The sequence below is a fragment of the Callithrix jacchus genome, chromosome 5 (genome assembly GCF_049354715.1).
Source record: "Callithrix jacchus isolate 240 chromosome 5, calJac240_pri, whole genome shotgun sequence".
In the NCBI taxonomy this organism is placed as follows: Eukaryota; Metazoa; Chordata; class Mammalia; order Primates; family Cebidae; genus Callithrix; species Callithrix jacchus.
Window position 1 is genome coordinate 124,945,855 of NC_133506.1, and position 20,668 is coordinate 124,966,522.

The 20,668-nt window shown below is 35.1% G+C and overlaps 1 protein-coding gene across 3 annotated transcripts in view; it reads right to left on the reverse strand.

Moving 5' to 3' along the window:
- The window catches only part of ABCA8 (ATP binding cassette subfamily A member 8), a 96,920-nt gene that overhangs the window by 38,044 nt on the left and 38,208 nt on the right, over positions 1-20,668 (reverse strand). For all 3 annotated transcript variants that reach the window (XM_078374507.1, XM_035301639.3, XM_035301638.3), the window contains 7 exons: positions 20,121-20,240; positions 19,741-19,879; positions 19,056-19,146; positions 9,202-9,341; positions 7,495-7,614; positions 4,929-5,127; positions 3,440-3,606 (listed from right to left, as the gene is read on the reverse strand). In XM_078374507.1, coding sequence (XP_078230633.1) covers positions 3,440-3,606; positions 4,929-5,127; positions 7,495-7,614; positions 9,202-9,341; positions 19,056-19,146; positions 19,741-19,879; positions 20,121-20,240 — 976 coding nt within the window. The remainder of the gene's footprint in view (positions 1-3,439; positions 3,607-4,928; positions 5,128-7,494; positions 7,615-9,201; positions 9,342-19,055; positions 19,147-19,740; positions 19,880-20,120; positions 20,241-20,668) is intronic.

Sequence of the window (20,668 nt, forward strand, 5' to 3'; positions counted from 1 at the left end):
ACCTTATTAGTGAAAGTAGGTGAATATGATTAATAATACACTCAAAAGGCATAGATTGGCAGATTGTATTTAAAAACATTATTCAACTATATACTGTTTATAGGAGACACATATTAAATTAAATTAAATTTACAGGGGATGCATATTAAATTTCATTGATACAAATTAAATGGTGAATACAAATAGATGGAAAGCAGAAGATGGAACAGTACATCATGCAAAACAAGACCATAAGAAAACTGGAGTGGCTCTTCTATATCAGACAAGATAGATAAAAAATGTTACTAGAAATAATGAGACATTTTATAATGATGAAATGGTCAAAACAAGGTCAAAACATCAGGAAGTTACAACATTTATAATCATATATGCAATTTTAACAGAGACTCAAAATACAAAATAGCACTGAAGAGTGAAACTGAAAAATTTTCACCTAACAGCAGAATGCACATTCTTCTCAAGTGCACAAGGAATATTCTCCAAGATGAGCTATAGGCAAGAACATCAAACCAGCTTCAATGCACTGAAAAAGGTTGAAATTTTATAAACTATGATCTCTGACCACAGGGGAGGAATTCAAAGTTCAACAACAAAAACTTAGAAAATCACAAATTTCTGGAAACTAAAAAGTCTGCTCCCAAATAACCAATGAGTCAGAAAAGAAGTCACAAGGAAAGTTAGATAATATTTTGAGATAAATACAAATTAAAACATAATACACCAAAGCTTATGCTATGCAGTGAAAGCAGAGCTTAGAGGGAAGTTTATAGCTGTAAACACCTATGTTAAATAAAAGAGGAAAAATATCAAATCGGTAAGTGAAACTTTTGTGTTAAGACACTGAAAAGAGAGGAACAAGCTAAATACAAGGCAAACAGAAAGAAAGGAAACAAAGAATATTGGTTTGGAAATGAGTAACGCAGACAAAAGAAAACCAACAGAGACAATTAAGCTAGAAGTTGGTTCTTTGAAAGCGTCAACAAAATTGATGAACCCTTAGCTAGGATGACCAAGAAAAAGTAAAATAAAATGAAAATTACTAAGATCAAGAGCAAAAAAAGGGTATGAATACCAATCCTATAGATAAAAAGGATTAAAATGGAATATGTTTGGACAATAAATTAGATAATACAGTATAATGGAAAAATTCCTATAAAGATAGAAACTGTCAAACTGATACAAGAAGAAATATAAAATGTAAAGAGACTTGTAACAATTAACAGATTGAATTACTAATTACAAAACTTCCCATAAAGAAAATCCCTCACCCAGATAGCTACACTAGTACATTTCTACCTAATAAAGAAGAATTGTCAATCTTTCACAAAGTGTCAAAAAAGAAAGAAAGTTCAGGGAATATTTGCCAACTTATTATATGCAGCAAGTATTACCCTGATCTTTAAAGACATCACCATAGAATAAAACTACAGAACAATATCCCTTATGAATAGAGATACAAAACATTATCAACAAAACCCTAGAAAACCGCATCTAGCAGAAAATGGAAAGGATTATGCACCACGACCAAGTAGAATTTATCCTATAAATGCAAGGTTGGTTTAATATCTGAAAATAATATGATATAAAAGTCACATGATCATCTCAGTAAACACCGAGAAAACATTTGACAAATTCAACATCTGTTCATAATGAAAACACTAAAAAAAAACTAGAAAAAGACATGTCACAGCCTTCTTCCATTTAGAAACATTAGATGACACTTCAGCACTATGCTTTGTGTCATTTTAAATAGCAAAATCACCACAAAAACGTGAAAAATGTAGAATGAAATAGACTTCAATAAAAGGCATCTGTTTATAGCATGAAAGCTAAAACAAGAAGGCAGTGTCATTTGGTCAATCTCTGTTGAAAATGTGTACATCAGGTGACTAAAAATGTTCACTTCTTAGAGCATATCTGTAAATATCATGAAAGTGCAACAGATATGTATTTGGGGGTTACCAATAAATTTTAGTGAAGAGAAAAATTCTTAGATACAGAATCTGAATAATGAAGACCTACTGTATCTGATAAGATAATTTTATTTAGACTATATAAATAACATTTAGAACCCAATAATAAAGACAATCCATCTTAAAAATGGGCAAAGAAAATAGACATTTTTACAAAGAAGATGTACAATGGATCAGTTATCACATGAAAAGATGCTCGACATTACTGGCCATTAGCAAAATACAAATCAAAATCACAAGATACCACTTGACATACACCATGATGCATGTAAAGAAAAAACAAACAAACAAAAATGTTGGGAAACGTATATAGAAAGTGGAATCCTCAAAAATTGCTGGTATGAATATAAAGTGGTGCAGTCACTTTGAAAAACAGTTTGGAAGGTCCTTCAAAGGCTAAACAAGTTGCCACATGACCCAACAATTCTACTTTTATGATTACACCCCAGAGAAATGAAAACATATGTTCAAACAAAAACGTGTACATGAACTTTTATAGCAGCATTTTTCATAATATCCAATTATTGTTAAAAAAAATCCATCCGGTGATGAATGATAAAAATTGTAGTATAACCATAGAATAGAATATTACTCAACAATAAAAAGGAAGTATTGATACATAGATAAATGCTACAACATAAACTTTGAAAACATGCTAAGTGAAAGAAGTCAGTCACCAAATATCACATATTGTATGAGTCCATTGCTCTTACATGTTCAGAGTAGACAAATGAATAGAGACAGAAAGTAAATTTGTGATTGCCTAGGACTGTGGGGAAGAACTACATGGGGGTAATTGCTATTTGATATTGGGTTTCTTTTTGGGATGATAAAAATATTCTAAAACGGATTGTAGAGATGGTTTCACAATTTTACAAATACACTATAAACCATGGAATTGTACACTTAAATGGGTAAATTATATGGCATGATAATCAAATCCCAATTAATCTGTTAAAATGCTTTTTTGGTACGAATGCTTTCATTTTGCAAGTTGCTATCAGATAATGTTTCTCCACTTTGGGAGGCTGAGGCAGGCAGATCACCTGAGGTCAGGAGTTTGAGACCAGCCTGACCAACATGGAGAAACCCTGTCTATACTAAAAATACAAAATTAGTCGGGTGTGGTCACACATGCCTGTAATCCCAGCTACCCAGGAGGCTGAGGCAGGAAATCGTGTGAACCCAGAAGGCGCAGGGTGTGGTGAGCTGAGATCATGCCATTGCCCTCCAGCCTGGGCAACAAGAGTGAAACTCCGTCTCAAAAAAAAAAAAGAAAAAGAAAAGAAAAGAATTCCCCAATTCCTGCTTCTTTCGGGGCCTGTATTTATTACCTCCAAGTTTCATAAATTGTTTTTTAACACATGCTGAATAAGTGGAAAGCTATTTTCTTTCTCATGATTATGTTTTGTAAGTACTGCTCTGAACAGCAAATGTATTTGGAGGTAAAGTATTGACCACCTTACCTGTTTTATTGATGATCAATAATTGAGTGAGAGGGTCATGTGGTTGTTGTCCAGGAGCAAGGAAGTACAAATGAGGAGAAAGTTCCAAAGTGTAACTGTCGTAATACATTTTGATGTCAATATAGTCCACCAGAAAAGGGCAAAATCCAACTATTAGAATTAATAGCCTACACAAAAGAAAATTGCCAACATGAATGCAATGTCTTTTCCTAATCTAATCATATCTGAGCAGTTTATAATGTGATGGGATAAAGAAATTATAAAAATTAAACACATAATTATCTGTCACATTTCTTCAGTAGTTTGCTCTTTCACTACCTCCAAATTGGAGATGATAAACCGTAGATTTGTCCTTTGTTCATTTTCCCTGTTGCGTTTTGGCCATTGGATATCCCATAAAATTTGTCAAGATTCTACCTTGCTCCTGTGCTTCCACTGTGATGCTTTCCCTTTCTGCTGTCTAATTCATCATCAGTGCTTTACTCCCAATTTTATTCATATCCACTCCTCATAATTCCTGTTTTCATTAGTGGACACATGATTTCTTTAGTATCCAATCTCAAATTTCAAAATCACTTTCTGTTGCTTATTCTCCTATATTTCCCAGTGAGAATAAATTTAAAAATCTTACTATACAGTCATATTTTTTACTTTGGAACCTTTCTCCATTCTCAATTTTTAATTACATCTTGTCTGAAATCTTGCCAAATGGCTGGCATTCCTCCACTTTTCACTCTCTCTAGACTTTTCATACACTGTTGCCAGATTCATATGAAAGATTTTTCTTAAACTATGCAAATCTGTTTGTCATAATTTCTCAATGTACTTTCATTATTTATTTGTTTGGCAAGTATTTTTTGAAATTCAATTATGTGCCAGGTCTTGTATCTTTTATTGCTTAGAGTATTCAAAGACAAAGTACTGACTGACAGTCAGGGAACCATGGGCACCACAGTGCTAATGGGAGGTGATGTGCTTCTTGGGAGCAGGGATGGTGCCTATTATACACAGCAGATAAGGAGAATGAACTACTTTCACTAAAAAGGGCTGAAGGGAAGTCAGGACATGTAAGGAAGGGTCTGTAGGATAACAATGAAACAGTCAGTGTACCCAGAGAAGAGTCAGATGCTATATGGTTAGCTAATGGCTAATGTAGGGCACTGGCATATAGATACTGGGAGAAACAGTCCAATGCATCTGTCACGTACAAGAGTGGAGAATTTGAGAGAGAAAACATTACGGGAAAACTTAACATTACTCCAACTTTTTTTCTACAAATGTCTCTAGAAGATTACAAATTCCACCCACCAGTCTCCTAATAGGTAACTACTAGGACCATTGACTAAACTGCGTTTTATACTTTATCCAGTTTTGTAAATGCAAAAATCTATTCTCATATTTTCGTGTTTTTTCTCTTGCCTTTAAACCTCGGATTTTCTTTTTAATGCATTAAGTTAAAAAAAAAAAGCCTGTGGCAACTGATACCTACAGTGCTAAAAGAGCTTTTCTTTCATGCTTTAACTTTAACAAGCGAACTCTTGCAATTGTACATAATTGCTGTCGCCAGAGAGACACACCACCTATTGTCTTTCTCATCTTGTTAAGTGAAGAGAGGACTTGTTCCAATTCAACAAGCTTTTCAGTGTCGCCAGCTTTTTCCACTTGTACTTCTCCCAAAGTAGCAATGTCTGCAAAAATAAAATAAGCAATTCATATGAACTTTATGGAGCTTACAAAAGGGATTTACTCTGTTAATGGTATATATCTTGATTAGACTGTTCTGCATTACTATAGGTATGTTGTGGTTTTGCTGATTACTGCCTTAAAATAGAGAAATAGATGAAATATTCATTTCTTGAACAAAGGGATAGAAAGGAGACCTTAGGTAATTTGGATACAGACAATACATTACAGAGATCAAGATGAATAGTTAAGGTCATCACAGTGCTTAGGAATGACTTGGAAAATTAGTGAAGGAAACAACTATTTCACATGTTCGATTAAGCTACAAATTGACATGCTCTGAACTGGGAGTAAACTGTAAATGACAAGCTACAAACTGAGAGTTAGCTATAAATTGTTGTTACTGCAGAGATTTCAAAACTATTCAGTTTCTGAGACTGCATTCTTTGGTGTATTCTCTGTAATCTCTGGATACCCAGGATGATATCCATTGTATAATGTGAAAATAAGCCTAATATCAAACCTCAAAAAGCACATACCCAAAAATGTATAAGTACAACAGGACACAACAACACATGTGAAGGAAGACGTAAGGATCTTAAAATAGTGGTCAAAAGTATATTAAAAGAATAATTCAGGGATATTCTGCTTCTCATTAGTTGCAAGAGACTGCCACCTGGTCTTACCAAGGGAAAAATATTAGTTATTTTTAATCCATCAGATGGGCGAGAGCACAAAGAAAGCTAAAAAATACCTAACATGTATAGAGGAAGAAAACATTTCTAGGGGGAAAAGATTCCTGTGGAAGCTTTCATCTTTAGGGGCATGGCAGAGAAAGGAAAAAGGAGAAAACCCCCAAAGGTAGGTTAAGAGAAAGCAGCCAAGATTACACAAACTCTGGTTATATGTGAGCTGATATAACTGACTAGAATCATGTGGTACCTTAGCCACAAAACGAATTTACACCATCTACCAACTTTTTTTCATGGAGCCCTTCCTAAGTGCCTAGAAACAGTACACCAGTAGCTGGGGGCAGTACTGAAAAAAACAGAGAGAGACACAAGAAGCCGCACAGCGTCTTGAGCAAGACGTCATCAGGGTTTTTGGGTGCTTCCTTTTGTGTAATACATTAGTCCACTAGGGGCCAGTCACTGAATGAGAGAGTAGAGAGAGATATATACAAATAAATAATAAAGAAATACTAACAAATAAATGAAAGTGATGGCAGGCTGAAAATCAGTGAGATTAATCCTGTTATGGAGATATTTGATAGTGGGGCTATAGAGAAATATATAGAATTTTTCCAGTGCTATAATTCAAAATCATGTCTAAGGGAAAGACCTGATTCTACCTTTAAAACATTCGAAGATGGGAGTGAGCTGAATCTAATAAAACCTGTGCAAAAGCCCAGATGCCTGCAAATGCAAAGTCGATCAGTTCTGCCATCCACATTAGCGTGGATGTGGACAGAGTAAGATTCATGCCATTTTCTGGGCACTGTTTACCTCAGTGCTCCTGTTTTGTGGCAGTAATGCCCATGATAAAATACAATTTCAAGACATATGAAGAAGCAAGGAAATATAACTCATAGGGAAGAGGAAAAAAAAGTCAGTTACAGATAAGGGTCATCCGTCACATGGTCCACATGTTAGAATTAAAATACATGAGTTTAAAAATAACTATGATAAATATGTTATAAGATCTACTGGAAATATGGACAATATTAGGAGCAGATGAGAAATAGAAAAGAAACTAAAACTCTACAAAAGAACAAATGAAAATGTTAGAATGGAAAAGTACATTATCAGAAATAGAGAGTTTATTAGGTTCAGCTTCAAAACGGTCTAAACACAAGAGAGTAAGTTATTTGTGACTTTGAAAATAGGTTGACAGATATTGTCCAATTTCTAACATAATGAAAAAAGAAGAATTAAAAACCTGACACCAGAGAATCTGAGATCTGTGGAACAGTACAATATGTTTAATTCAGATTTTATTATCACTAGTGTACAGAAATTTAATAGTTTCATTTTTAAAGTATTGTTTGGGGTTCTTAAGTGTTATAGATCTGGGGCGTTCATGTTTTATATTAATAACTATTTAAAATAAATGTTTTATCTGAAATTGCTCCTGGAAGCCCAGGGATACAATGAGTGCAGCGAGCCTTGGATGCAGAAAAATGGGTTATTTTTAACTACAAGGCAATGTTGACAGGGATGCGTTTTATTTTTACACAAGCTTGTCTAAGAAGAGCCTTCATCATGAACCCCACATTTTGTAATCACATCTTTGGAAAAATGTGTTCTTGAAATATATGCTGCACTGGGTCTTGTGAATACTTTTACATAATAATTTTCATGCATTTTATTTACCCAATTCATTAATTGTTGATTTTCCTTCTAGTTTCAGGAATACTTCATTTAAAGTTGTCATGGAAACACCGTAATTCTCAATTCCTAGGTCAGGATAGCTATCGAGATCCTTGTAAAGTTCTAAAGAATACACACACAACAGTGAATTAAAACAAGACTCACAAATGAACTGAAGACAATTTTTCAAACTAATGAGCACAAATATATGAAATTATACTTGTGATATATCAAAGACATTTGAAAATGAACATTTTATAATAGATAACCTTATTCTGCAAATTCTATATATTATTTTCTATTTTACATCCTATATTACAACCCAAATATTACTTTCTTATTATCAAATATTAATTTATATTCATTTGCATGTCTATTAAAATTTGATCTTAGTTTCTTCTGACTTGCTTTTAAAATTTAGTTAATTGTGAAACTTTGGATTTTTCAACTCTAAGCCTAATTAATTGAAGACTGTCTTCTAGAGAACAGTTATAAACGGGAGCCATTTATGCTATAACTAAAAAAGGAGGAATTAATTTCTCGAGAATTAGTTGGATGGTGCAGCATCTTCTGTAGTTCAGAAAATACTTGTTAAACGAAGGACATAGAATATAAACTATTTAAAAGTATTCTGCTTTTAACAATGGAAGAAAAAATTCACGAGATCTAATAGGCAGAGGATGTGAAATTGAATCAGGGAATTTTCCTGGAATTGTGATAGTGATTATTCCCGCTAGCAATTTTATATCTTTTCATTCTTTAGTTCATTCACCAAAATACACTTATGAATCAGTCATTGTTCACGAAGCAATGAACAATGCCCCTGCCCACACGGATTTGAATCAGAGTGGTTAAATTAAGCTTAAATAAAAACCTAATTCTAATGCTAGGGTGATTACAGAAGTCCTGAGGCTTCGATCTGGAGCTCCTGCTTGGGCAAAAGGATAAGTTAAAAGCTTTTTGTCTTGACTAGAATATCACATACAGAAAGGTAGAAAATAAGTAAGAAATTGCTAGTGAATATTATGCGTCATTCATCATTCTACCTCAAATGTTTACAGATTTTCTTTAAATTATAATTACTGTTAAAAAGTGCTAATTAGAATGTACTTAACACTTTACCTGATGATTCTAAGGAATGATTGTGTTGTCACCATAAAATGCGTATTTGAATGACTTTGTGGGGAAATGTATATGTCTTTCTTAGCCACACATAGAGCAAGGTTAATGGTTTCAACCACCAATGCAGGCCCTCCTAGTGCCCATTGTCAAGGAATAGATTCCCTGAACAACAAACATAACTAGTAAACTTTTATGCATTAGCCTGAAAAACACAAAGTTATTGCAAAAGTCTCACCAAGAGAGATAGCCACATCACAGGGTTGTTTAATATAGTGCGCAAGCCAGAGGTTTTCAACTATTTGTGTTTGTGTACATTTATGAATATTAGAATATTATATTACACACTACAAGGGAGGAAGGACTAAAAGAAGCTTTCTAAAGCACCCAGGCATTACAATAAAACGATTAGAATATAATACTATTTCCTACTATACAGAAAATAATTCAGTTATTATACTATTCTTTTGATTATGTTTCAATACCTGAGCATACTATAAGACCTTGATAAATGTTAGTTGTAATAATAATTATGATTATCATGATGACTATTATTTACATATTTTATTTTGCAGTGTTTGTGTACATTACCTGGAAATTTATTTGTTCTTTCTAAGGGTAATGTATAAACAAGTTTTCCTTCGCTTTTGGCTGATAATTTGGCATCAGGTATGTGCTGTTTAACAAGTGATGTTATGTTTTCCTCAACACATATTTCATTTAACTGCAAGCTGGCATTCAGTAAAAAAAAAAGACATATGTTATTTGAAATCGCCTCCAATAGCAAGAAAAAAAATGACTAGTCTCCGTAGGACAAAGAAAATCAATTAAAATCTAATGCCAGAAATGGATCAGACAAATATAAAACATGAGGACAAAAACCCAAGAAATAAGACAAAAACCCAACCAAATCATATAAAAGTGATGGACAAAAGAAAAGAATGAGCTAATCAGAGTTACTGGTGAGGTTACTGGGGTGGTGCCCAGAGAAGTCATGTTGATTCAAGCCCCTGAAAAGGGAGTAGTCACACAGTGGAAACAACAGGGTTGCAATACAGCAAAGGTCAGGACTATGCAAAATGGATAACATTGCAGCAGATTATGTTCAGTTTTAAGTTGACTAAATAGAATTGTTGTATTGATTCAAAAGAGCAAGAGACTTGTGGTAAGTACAGATGCCAAACAGTTTCATTTATTCAATTTAGTCATCCAATGCAAGTTTACTAAGCTCTTACTATGTGACAAACATCATACTAAGTGCGGAGGATACAATGGTGACTAGACAACATTGTTCTGCTCTTATGGAGTTGATTGCCCAGTAAGGGAGACAGGAAGAAAACATGTAGACAACCAGATGAGTAACATAATTATCAATAGTAGTAAGTACTATGAAGGAAGCTAGATTATAGATAGAAACTACTAATGGATGAATATGGGTTTGCTTTTCTTGTCATGCTAAGCCCAGAACTGTGAATAGGAACAAAGTATTATTGAGAAAATCAGTCTATACATTGAAAAATACCACAGCGATTTCTCCATTATAGAGAAACAGATACATAAAATATCTATTAATTAAGGCTATAAAGTATACAGTAGTTAAAATATCAGTAGTGACTTGGCTTTGAAACATAGTTTTGCCATTTGGAATGTGTCATTTAACTTATCCAAATAGCTACTTCGTTAGAAAACTGGAATAATGATTCCTAGCATCTAGGGTTATTCTGCATAATAGTGATGTTTTCACTTAGCAAGCCCTTAAAAATGGTAGCAATTTTATTTGACCAAATGCATAAGTCAAAATTATTCCACTGACACATAAGGCATGTATGAACTTACAAGAATATAAGCTATTTTTGGAAGTAGTGAAATCCACTGAAGGAATGAAGCAAAAAATGTCATAGTTGTTTTCCATGATGCTTACTCCTGAAATAAAAGCAACTTAAGAAATATTCCTTGGCCACTTGTAAGAACTTGTGTTGAGTGCTACAGGAGAATGAATGAATCATGCACAAAGTCATTCCTTGAGGAGCTTACAGCTTGAAAGGGGAGGTTATAAAACTTTTTCTGTAAACTATGTACTAGATAGCAAATTTTCTAGGCTTTATGGGCCAATAGAACTCTGTCGAAACTCTTCTACTCTGCTGTTGTAATGTGGAGGCAGCCACTGCAGTGTGTAAAAGAATGGGCATGATTGGGCTCCCACCAAACTGTGTTTACAGAAAGAGGAAGTAGGCTGGATGTGGCTCATGAGCTACAGTTTGTTGACCCTTAGATTAGAAGAAACTAAGGCAACTGCACAAGTAGGAGTCCATGAAGGGATATGCAAATTGGGCAGGGATACTGACTAGCACTTTTTATTTTGAGAACATGTTATGTTTCCATGCAATGTGCCAGGCAGCATCTTACTTATTTTTCTCTAACCATTACTAGCAAGTAGGAGTTACTAGTCTCACTTTGTAGGTGAAAACACTAGGTTTTAGATATTTTAATTTCCAAGAAGAGATTCAAACAAAGTGCTATAAGAAATAAAAAATTTGGGGGCATTACACAGAACTGGAAGATTAATAAACTCTACATGAGATATTTTTCAAATAACTCTCTAGGACTTGAACAAGTACAGATGAGTTCAAGGAAACTGTCATCCTATTTTCTCTGTTTTGTTGTTATCATATGTTTGTTTTCCTTCTTTCTTTTTTTTGAGACAGTCTCGCTCTGTCGCCAGATGCCAGGCTGGAGTGCAGTGGCACAATCTTGGATCACTGCAAACTCTGCCTCCTGGGTTCAAGCAATTCTCCTATCTCAGCCTCCCAAGTAGCTGGGACTACAGGTGCGTGCCACCATGCCCAGCTAATTTTTGTATTTTTAGTAGAGACAGGGTTTCACCATGTTGGTCAAGATGGTTGTGATCTCTTGACCTCGTGATCCGCCCACTTCGGCCTCTCAAAGTGCTGGGATTACAGGCGTGAACCACTGCGCTCGGCCCTGTTTTCTTTCTTAAGAATAGATGGTATAAATTTACACAACCAATCAATCGTGTAACAAAAGTAGTTTAAAATATGAATTTGACTACTAGATTTAGAAGTTAAAAATATTCAGGTTCAATTTCTGGCTCCAGCACTTATTAACCTAGAGAGTGTGTAATTTCATATGTAAAGTTAAAAGTAACAACACTTCTATTTTAAACAATAAAAGATTTAGAAGGGGAGGCAGAGCAAGATGGCCAGATAGAACCCTCCAGAAATCTCCCCCTCTGCAGGAACACCAAATTGAACAACTGTCTACACAAGGAAGCACCTTCATAAGAACAAAAAATCAGGTGAGCAATTATAGTGGTTTTAACATTATATAAGGAAAATAAGCACTGGAGAGGTTAGGAAAGACAGTCTTGAATTGCTGACACAACTTCCCATCCCCTGCAACAGCTGCATGGCACAGAAAGAGAACGTTGTACGCTTGGGGGAGGAAGAGCGCCGTGATTGTGGGACTTTGCATTGGAGCTGAATGTTGCCTGTCACAGTGAAAAGCAACATAGGACAGAATTCAGCCAGTGCTCACAGAGGGAGCATTTAGAGCAGCCTTAGCCAGAGGGGAATCATCCATCCCACTACCATGGTCTAAAGTGTTCTGGGGATCTAAATAAACTTAGGACCACAGGAACTGTAATTCCTGGCCAAGTACTGATGCTGTGCTGGGCTCAAAGCCAATGAACTTGGGGTGCACAAGACCTAGGGAGACATCAGCTGGGGCAGCCAAGGGAGTGCCTGTTTCACCCCTCCCCCAGCACCATACAGTGCAGCTTGTTATCCAGGAGAGACTTCTTCCTACTGTTGAGGAGAGGAGAGAGGAGTAATGAGGATTTTCTCTTGCAACTTGCACACAAGCTCAGCCACAGCAGAACAGGACATCAGGCAGAGTTCTGAGGTCCCCATTCCAGGCCCTTGCTCACGGATGACATTTTTAGATATATCCTAAGCCAGAAGGGAACCTGCTGCCTTGAAGAAAAAGACTCAGTTCTGGCAGGTCCACCACCTGCTAACTAAACAACTTTTGGGTTTTGAATAAAAACCAGCAGTAGCCAGGCAGTACTTGCCACAGGCCTTGGGTGAGGCCCAGTGCTGCTGCTGGCTTCAGGTTTGACCTAGCACATTCCCAGCTGTGATGGCCCTGGAGAGAGACTTTCTGCTTGAGGGAAAGAGAGGGAAGAGTAAAGTAGACTTTGTCTTGCAGCTTAGGTACCAGTTCAGCTATAGTAGAGTAGAGCACCATGTGGATTTCTGGGGTCCTGGATTCTAGGGCTTGGCTCCTGGATGGCATTTCTGGATGGATTTTCCCCAGGCCAGAGGGGAGCCCATTGCCCTGAAGGGCTCACTTCAGGCCTGGGGCAGTGATGACTATGGGAAGAGATTTCTTCTCCTTGAGGAGAGGGAAGAGTGGGAAGACTTTGTCTTCTGGTTTGGGTATCAGTTCAGCTGCAGTAGAATACAGCACCAATTAGACTCCTAAGACTTCTGACTCCAGGTTCTTGCTCCCAGATGGCATTTCTGGACTGGGGGAAGCTTGCTACCATAAAGGGAAGGACACAAGCCTAGCTGTATTTGCCACAGGCTATCTGAAGAGCTGTTAGGCTTGGAATGAACATTGGTAGTAGCCAGGCAATAGTCACTGCAGACCCTGAGAAAGACCCAGTGCTGTACTGGCTTTAGATCTGACCTAGGATAATACTTGTGTCACCCCTCTCCCAGCTCCCGACAGCTCAATAGCTCAATACACAGACACACAGACACACATTCTCTCTCTCTCTCTCTCTCTCTCTCTCTCTCTGTTTGGAGAATGTTAAGGGAAGAGAACACAGAGTCTTTGTTTGGTAATCCAATTATTCTCTAAGACCACCGAAGTGGTACCTCTAAGAGTCTGCAAGAATCACAGTGTTACTGGGTTTGAGGGTGCCCCCTAGTGCTGATATATCTGCAGTGATCAAAGACTTAGACCACAACATTCTATTTCCTTTGAATATTTGGAAAGCCTTCCCAAGAAGGACGGGTACCAACAATTGAACATTATAATAAATACCTAACTCCTCAAGGCTTAGAAACTGATGAACATCTGCAAGCATCAGGACTATCCAGAAAAACATGACAGCACCAAATGACTAAATAAGGTACCAGGGACCAATACCAGAGTGACAAAGATATGTGAGCTTTCAGGCAGAGAATTCAAAATAGCTGTTTTAAGGAAGTTCAAAGAAATTTAAGATAACACAGAGAAGGAACTCAGAACCCTATCAGATAAATTTAAAAAGAGATTGAAATGATGTTTAAAAATCAAGCAGAAATTCTGGAGCTAAAATATTCAATTGACATACTGAAGAATGTATCAAAGTCTCTCAATAGCAGAATTGATCAAATAGAAGAATCAATGAGCTTGAAGACAGGTTATTTGAAAATACACTGAAGAGACAAAGACAAAAGAATAAAAAAGAATGAAGAACGCCTACAAGATCTAAAAAATAGCCTCCAAAGGGCAAGTATAAGAGGCATTGGTCCTAAGGAGGAGATAGAGAAAGAGATAAAGATAGAAAGTTTATTCATGGGATAGTAACAGTGAACTTTCAATGCAAATAGAAAACAAGAAAGAGCAGAAATAGCTATCTTTATATTATACAAAATAGATTTCCAGACAAAAACCATAAAAAGAGATAAAGAATGTCACTATATAATGATAAAAGGGTCAATTCAGCAAGAGGATATAACAATTGTAAACATATATGCACCCAAGACTGGAGCACTCAGACATGTAATGCAAACGTTATTAAAGCTGAAGACAGAGAGAGAGAGAGACCCAATACAATAATAGCTGGAGACTTCAACATACTACTTTCAGCATTGGACAGATGACTCAGACAGGAAAATAAAAAACGTTGGACTTAATCTGCACTATAGAAAAAATGGACCCAATAAATATTTATAGAACATTTCATCCAATGGCTGTGGAATACACAGTCTTCTCCTCAGCACATGGATCATTCTCATGGCTAGACCATATGTTAGCCTTAATTTTAATTATGTTAGCCTTAATTCTTGTTTAAAAAACAAGACAATTTTTTTTCAAATTGAAATTATACCAAATAGCTTTTCTGACCACAATAGAATAAAACTAGAAATCAATACAAGAGGAACTTTGGAAACTATACGAACACATGGAAATTAAAGAGTATGTGTTAGAATGACCAGCGGGTCAAGGAAGAAATTAAGAAGGAAATGGAAAAATGTATGGAAACAAATGAAAATAGAAACACAACATACCAAAACCTATGGAATATAGTGGAAGTGTTACTAAATAGAGAGTTTATAGCAATAAGTTTTCTATCAAAAAGATAGAAAAACTTCAAATGAACAACCTACCAATGCTTCTTAAAGAACTACAGAAGCAAGAACAAACCAAACTCAAAAGTCATAGGAGAAAAGAAATAATAAACATCAGAGCAGGAATAAATAAAATTTAAATGAAATAAACAATAAAAGAAGATGAAAAGTTTGAAAAGTTAAACAAAATGGACAAACTTTTAGCCAAACTAAAAAAAAAAGAAAAGCAAAGACAAAAATCAGTAAAATCAGAGATAAAATAGGAGACATAACAACTGATACTGAAGAAATTCAAATAATCATTGAATTTCTTCTATGACATATAGTTGCTACTATGAGCAACTATATGTCAATAAATTGGAAAACCTAGACGAAATGGACAAATTCCTAGACTTGTCCAATCTACCAAGATTGAATCATGAAGAAATCCAAAACCTGAACAGATCAATAACAACTACCAAGGTTAAAGCCATAATAAAAAGTCTTCCCACAAAGAAAAGCAAGGGACTTAATAGCTTCACTGCTGAATTCTACCAAGTACCTAAAGAATAACTAATACCAATCCTACTCAAAATTATTCTGAAAAATAGAAGAGAAAGGAACACTTTGAAACTCATTCTATGAGGCCAGTATTGCCCTGACCACCAAGACACATCAAAAAAAGAAAACTACTGGCAAGTATCATTGGAATATGGATGTAAAAATCCTCATCAAAATATTGGCAAATCGAATTCAGCAACACATTAAAAAGATCGTTCATCTTGGTCATGGGTGGACTTATCTCAGAGATTCAAAGATGGTTCAATATGTGAAAATCAGTGTGATACATCATATCAACAGAATAAAGGACAAAAAAGATACGATCATTTCAATTTATGCTGAAGAAGCAGTTGATAAAATTCAACATCTCTTCATGATAAAACTCTAAAAAATCTGGATATAGAAGAAAAACGACTCAACAAAAGGAAAGCCATATATGGCAAACCTACAGCTAGTATCATACTCAGTGAAGGAAAGCCATTTCTCTAAGATCTGGGACACAACCATGATGCCCACTTTCACCATTGTGATTCAACATAATACTGGAAGTCATAGCTGTGGCAATCAGATAAGAGGCAGAAATAAAGGGCATCCAAAATGGAAAGGAGGAAATCAAATCATCCTTGTGAGCAAATGATATGATCTCATATTTGAAAAATCCTAAAAAAAAACTACACCCAAAAACTTTTAGAATTGATAAACAAAGTCAGTAAAGTTGTAGGATACAAAATCAATATACAAAAACCAATAGCATTTCTATATGCTAACAATGAACATGCTGAAAAAGAAATCAAGAAAGTAATCCCATTGACAATAGTCACAAAATAAGATATCTAGCAATAAACTTGACCAAAGAAGTGAAAAATCTCTACAGTGAAAACCATAAAATATTGATGTAAGACATTGAAGAGGACACAAAAAAGGAAAGATGTTCTATGCTCACAGATTGGAAGAATCAATATTGTTAAAATGTTCATACTACCCAAAACTGTCTACTTACTCAATACAATCCAATGACACTTTTCACAGAAAATAAACAAATAAACTAAAATTTTTATGGAACCCCACAAGACCCAGAATAGACAGTCATTCTTAGCAAAAAGAACTAAACTAAAGGAATCACATTATCTGACTTCAAATTATACTGCAGAGTTTTAATAACCAAAACAGCATGGTACTAGCATAATGACAGACACATAGACCAATGGAACAGAACAGATAATGCAGAAATAAATCCATACCTCCACAGTAAACTCATTTTTAACAAAAAGACCAAGAACATACATTGGGGAAAATCTCTTCAATAAATGGTGCTAAGAACACTAGATATCCATATGCAGAAGAATAAAACTAGACTCCTATCTCTCACCATTTATAAATATCAAATCAAAGTGGATTAAAGCCCTAACTATAAGTCCTCAACCTAAGAAACTACTACAAGAAAACACTGGGGAAACTTCTCAGGACATTGGTCTGGGTAAAGATTTCTCTACCCCACAAGTAGAGGCAACCAAAGCTAAAACGGACAAATTAGATCACATCAAGTTAAAAAGCTCTGCACAACAAACCAAACAATCAAGTAAAGAGACATCTCATAGAGTAGAAGAAAATATTTGCAAACTATCTGACAAGTGATTAATAATCAGAGTATATAAATAGCTCAAACAACATAGGAAAAAAATCTAATAATCCAATTCAAAATGGGTAAAGTAGCTGAATAGATATTTCTCAAAAGAAGACATAAATGACACATAGGCATATGAAAAGGTGCTCATTAGAGAAATAAAAATCAAAACTATAATGAAATATCATCTCACCCCAGTTACAATGGCTTTTATCCAAAAGATAGGCAATAGCAAATGCTGGCAAGGATGTGGATAAAATGGAATCATTGTACACTGTTGGTGGGAATATAAATTAGTACAGCCGCTATAGACAACAGTTTGGAAGTTCCTCAAAAAAACTAAAAATAGAGCTACATATGATCCAGCAATCCACTCCTAGGTATATACCCCAAAGAAAGGAAATCAGTATGTCAAAGAAATATTTGCACTCTCATGTTTATTGAAGCATCATTCACAATAGCCAAGATTTGCAAGCAACCTAAGTGTCCATCAACAGATGATTGGATAAAGAAAATGTGGTACATACACACAATGGAGTACTATTAAACCATGAAAAGAATGAGATCCTGTCATTTACAACAACATGGAAGGAATGGAGATCATTGTGTTAAGTGAAATAAGCCAGGCACAGAAAGACAAACTTCGTATGTTCTTACTCATTTCAAAGAGCTAAAAATTAAAACAATTTAGAGAGTAGAAGATGGTCACCAGAGGCTGGGAAGGGTAGTGGCGTGGAGAGGGGGAAGCCAGGAGAGTTAATGATAACAAAATATAATTAGTAGAATGAGATCTAGTATTTGATAGCACAACAGGGTGACATTCTTCACATATTATATTACATGTACAATATATTAATATGACTATACAGGCTATATTAAATAGTCAACAAATTATTTTACATAGTAAAATAACTAAGACAGTATAACTAAAATGTCTGTAACACAAAGAAATAATCAGTGCTTGAGATGGCTAGGCACAGTGGCTCACGCCTGTAATCCCAGCACTTTGGGAGGCCGAGGCAGGTGGATCACAGGGTCAGGAGTTCAATACCAGCCTGACCAACATAGTGAAACCCTGTCTCTGTTAAAAATACAAAAAAAAAAAAAAAAAAACAAAGTAGGCAGGCATGGTGGCACTTGCCTGTAATCCCAGCGACTTGGGAGGCTGAGACAGGAGAATTGCTTGAACCCAGGAGGCAGAGGTTATGGAGCGCCACTGCACTCCAGCCTAGGCAACAAGAGTGAAACTCCATCTCAAAAAAAAAAAGAGTTTGAGGTGATGAATACCCCATTTATCCAGATATTATGATTTTTCACTGTTTGCCTGTATCAAAATATCTCATATACCCCATAAATATATACACCTACTACGTACCCATAAAAATTAAAAGTTAAAAAGGAAGATTTAAGTAAAATAATGTTAAGTATCATATCTGAGTCACTCAATAAATTACAGTCAGAATATGCTGCTATTCAAAATAAAGATAATAAAATGAAAAGGATGGACAGGAGGAGAAGAACAAGAAAGAAGAGGAAGCTCTAGGAGGGGTGGAAGCAAGTAACCTACCTAAGAATATATTAACAACCTGGATGAAAGATGATGAAGGTGTAGAATACAAGTGTGTCAATTGAAAAGCTTCCCTTAATATACACCTTTGTTAATAAAAACTGTGTTGCAAATCTATATTTTTAATCATATTTATCTAAACTTTTGTGGTTATATTCTCAATATCTAAAATCTTCAGATCAGTATCTCTTACATATACATATTAAGTAGACACAAATACGTGTATATGTTTGTACAAACACCTGTGTATAATAATAAAAGTTTTTCTTATGTGTTATAATGTTTGCTTCAAGCATCATGCCTTACTTTAGACCAGTTCTCATTTACTCCCAGCCTTCTTAAGTGGCCTTACCTTAAGTGATATCCAATCCCCCATTTCTTCTTTAGAAACAAAGAAGAGCCCACACACTTTAGCTTCCCTTTGGAGAGAAATACTTTCCTGTCTGAAAAAGAAGAGCAAAGAAGAAAGTCTGTTAATAAGTTGCCCATTCATTTCCAAGAAAAGACAGGTAATTATCTATATAATCAAACTTTAATTCAGGAGCTTCTATGGTTTTAGATGCAGGGCTTGATAAGGATTCAATGAAATAGACACATTTTGATCTCATTTATGTACCGTGTTTTGCAATCCATCCCATTAGGGAGGTTAAATTTTGTGGATATATGTTATAATATAGAAAATTATCACATTACATATTTTAGCAGATGAAACATTAAAATCATTTGACTATTTCAAGTGGATTTCCCTCAATTCTGAGTAAAGGGTTGATCTCTTAGAAAATAAACTTCGTTTATTTTGCAATAAGTGAATTTCCTGGTAGATCATGCTTCTATGTGAGCAAACAAGTGACTAAATAATACAAAATTCTGCAAGATACTCTGAGGCTTTGGGTCCAGTTCTAACCACTACCAGCCATTCAGTTTGCCAGATACAGCTAGATGACAGAATTACAAAATACAATTGTTCAGAGACGAATCCATATTTTTTAGATCTATTAAAGTCCTCCTCAGGATACTTAACAGAAACCAGTGATTACCTGCCAGGATGTCAGCCTCATCCATGAACTGGGTACTGAAGAGGATCACGTGATCTGTTTTGCGTTCTTTCAAAAGATTCCATACTTGGTGTCTTGAAAAGGGATCCAATCCAGCAGTTGGTTCATCCAACAGGAAAATCTACAAATGTGGCAAGTATATAAAGCAGTTTTCCACAAAGGTGAAGTTCTTCCAGAAAACAATGCAAAATCCATATTGATTATATTTAAGAGGGTATTATGGTTAGAATTTAGATACCATATTTAATGTTCTATTATGAATATTTTGTAACACATGTCATTTGCAAATAAAATATTTGAACTATTACCTAAAGTTCCATTTTTTAAACTTTGAATTCACCTGCAAATTCAGTGTGACTCACCGGAGGATCTCCTAAAATGGCAATCCCAAAGGTTAGCTTTCTTTTCTGTCCACCGCTTAAGTTTTGAGCAAGAACATCCTGAATATTTTTCATTTCAAATTCCAGCAAAACTCTTTGTATCTAACCAAAAGACAGTATTTATGTCATACACCAAAATTTATTTCTTTTTTTAAATGTATAAATACAAGGCTGTAAAGTGTAAGTGGTTAAAAGCACAAACAATGGAGCCAAACTTCCCAGGTTTGAATGTCACCCACATTAACTAAGTTGGTAAAGTTACTTGCTCTCTTGAACCACATGCATAAAATGGGGATAATAATAGCACCTGTTTCATAGCGTTGCTGTGAAGAATAAATGATTTATTGCATCTAAAGTTAATTATCATCATGATTTTATTAAGATATATCTTGAACATTATCTTGATACTAACTTTTCCTTTGGTCCACGTTCAGTTATTTTCAATTATATGCAATGTTAGCTATTGTTTAAACTAGATTTTCTTGTCCAACAATTGTACAATAATTTGCACACAAATAATTTAAAATTAA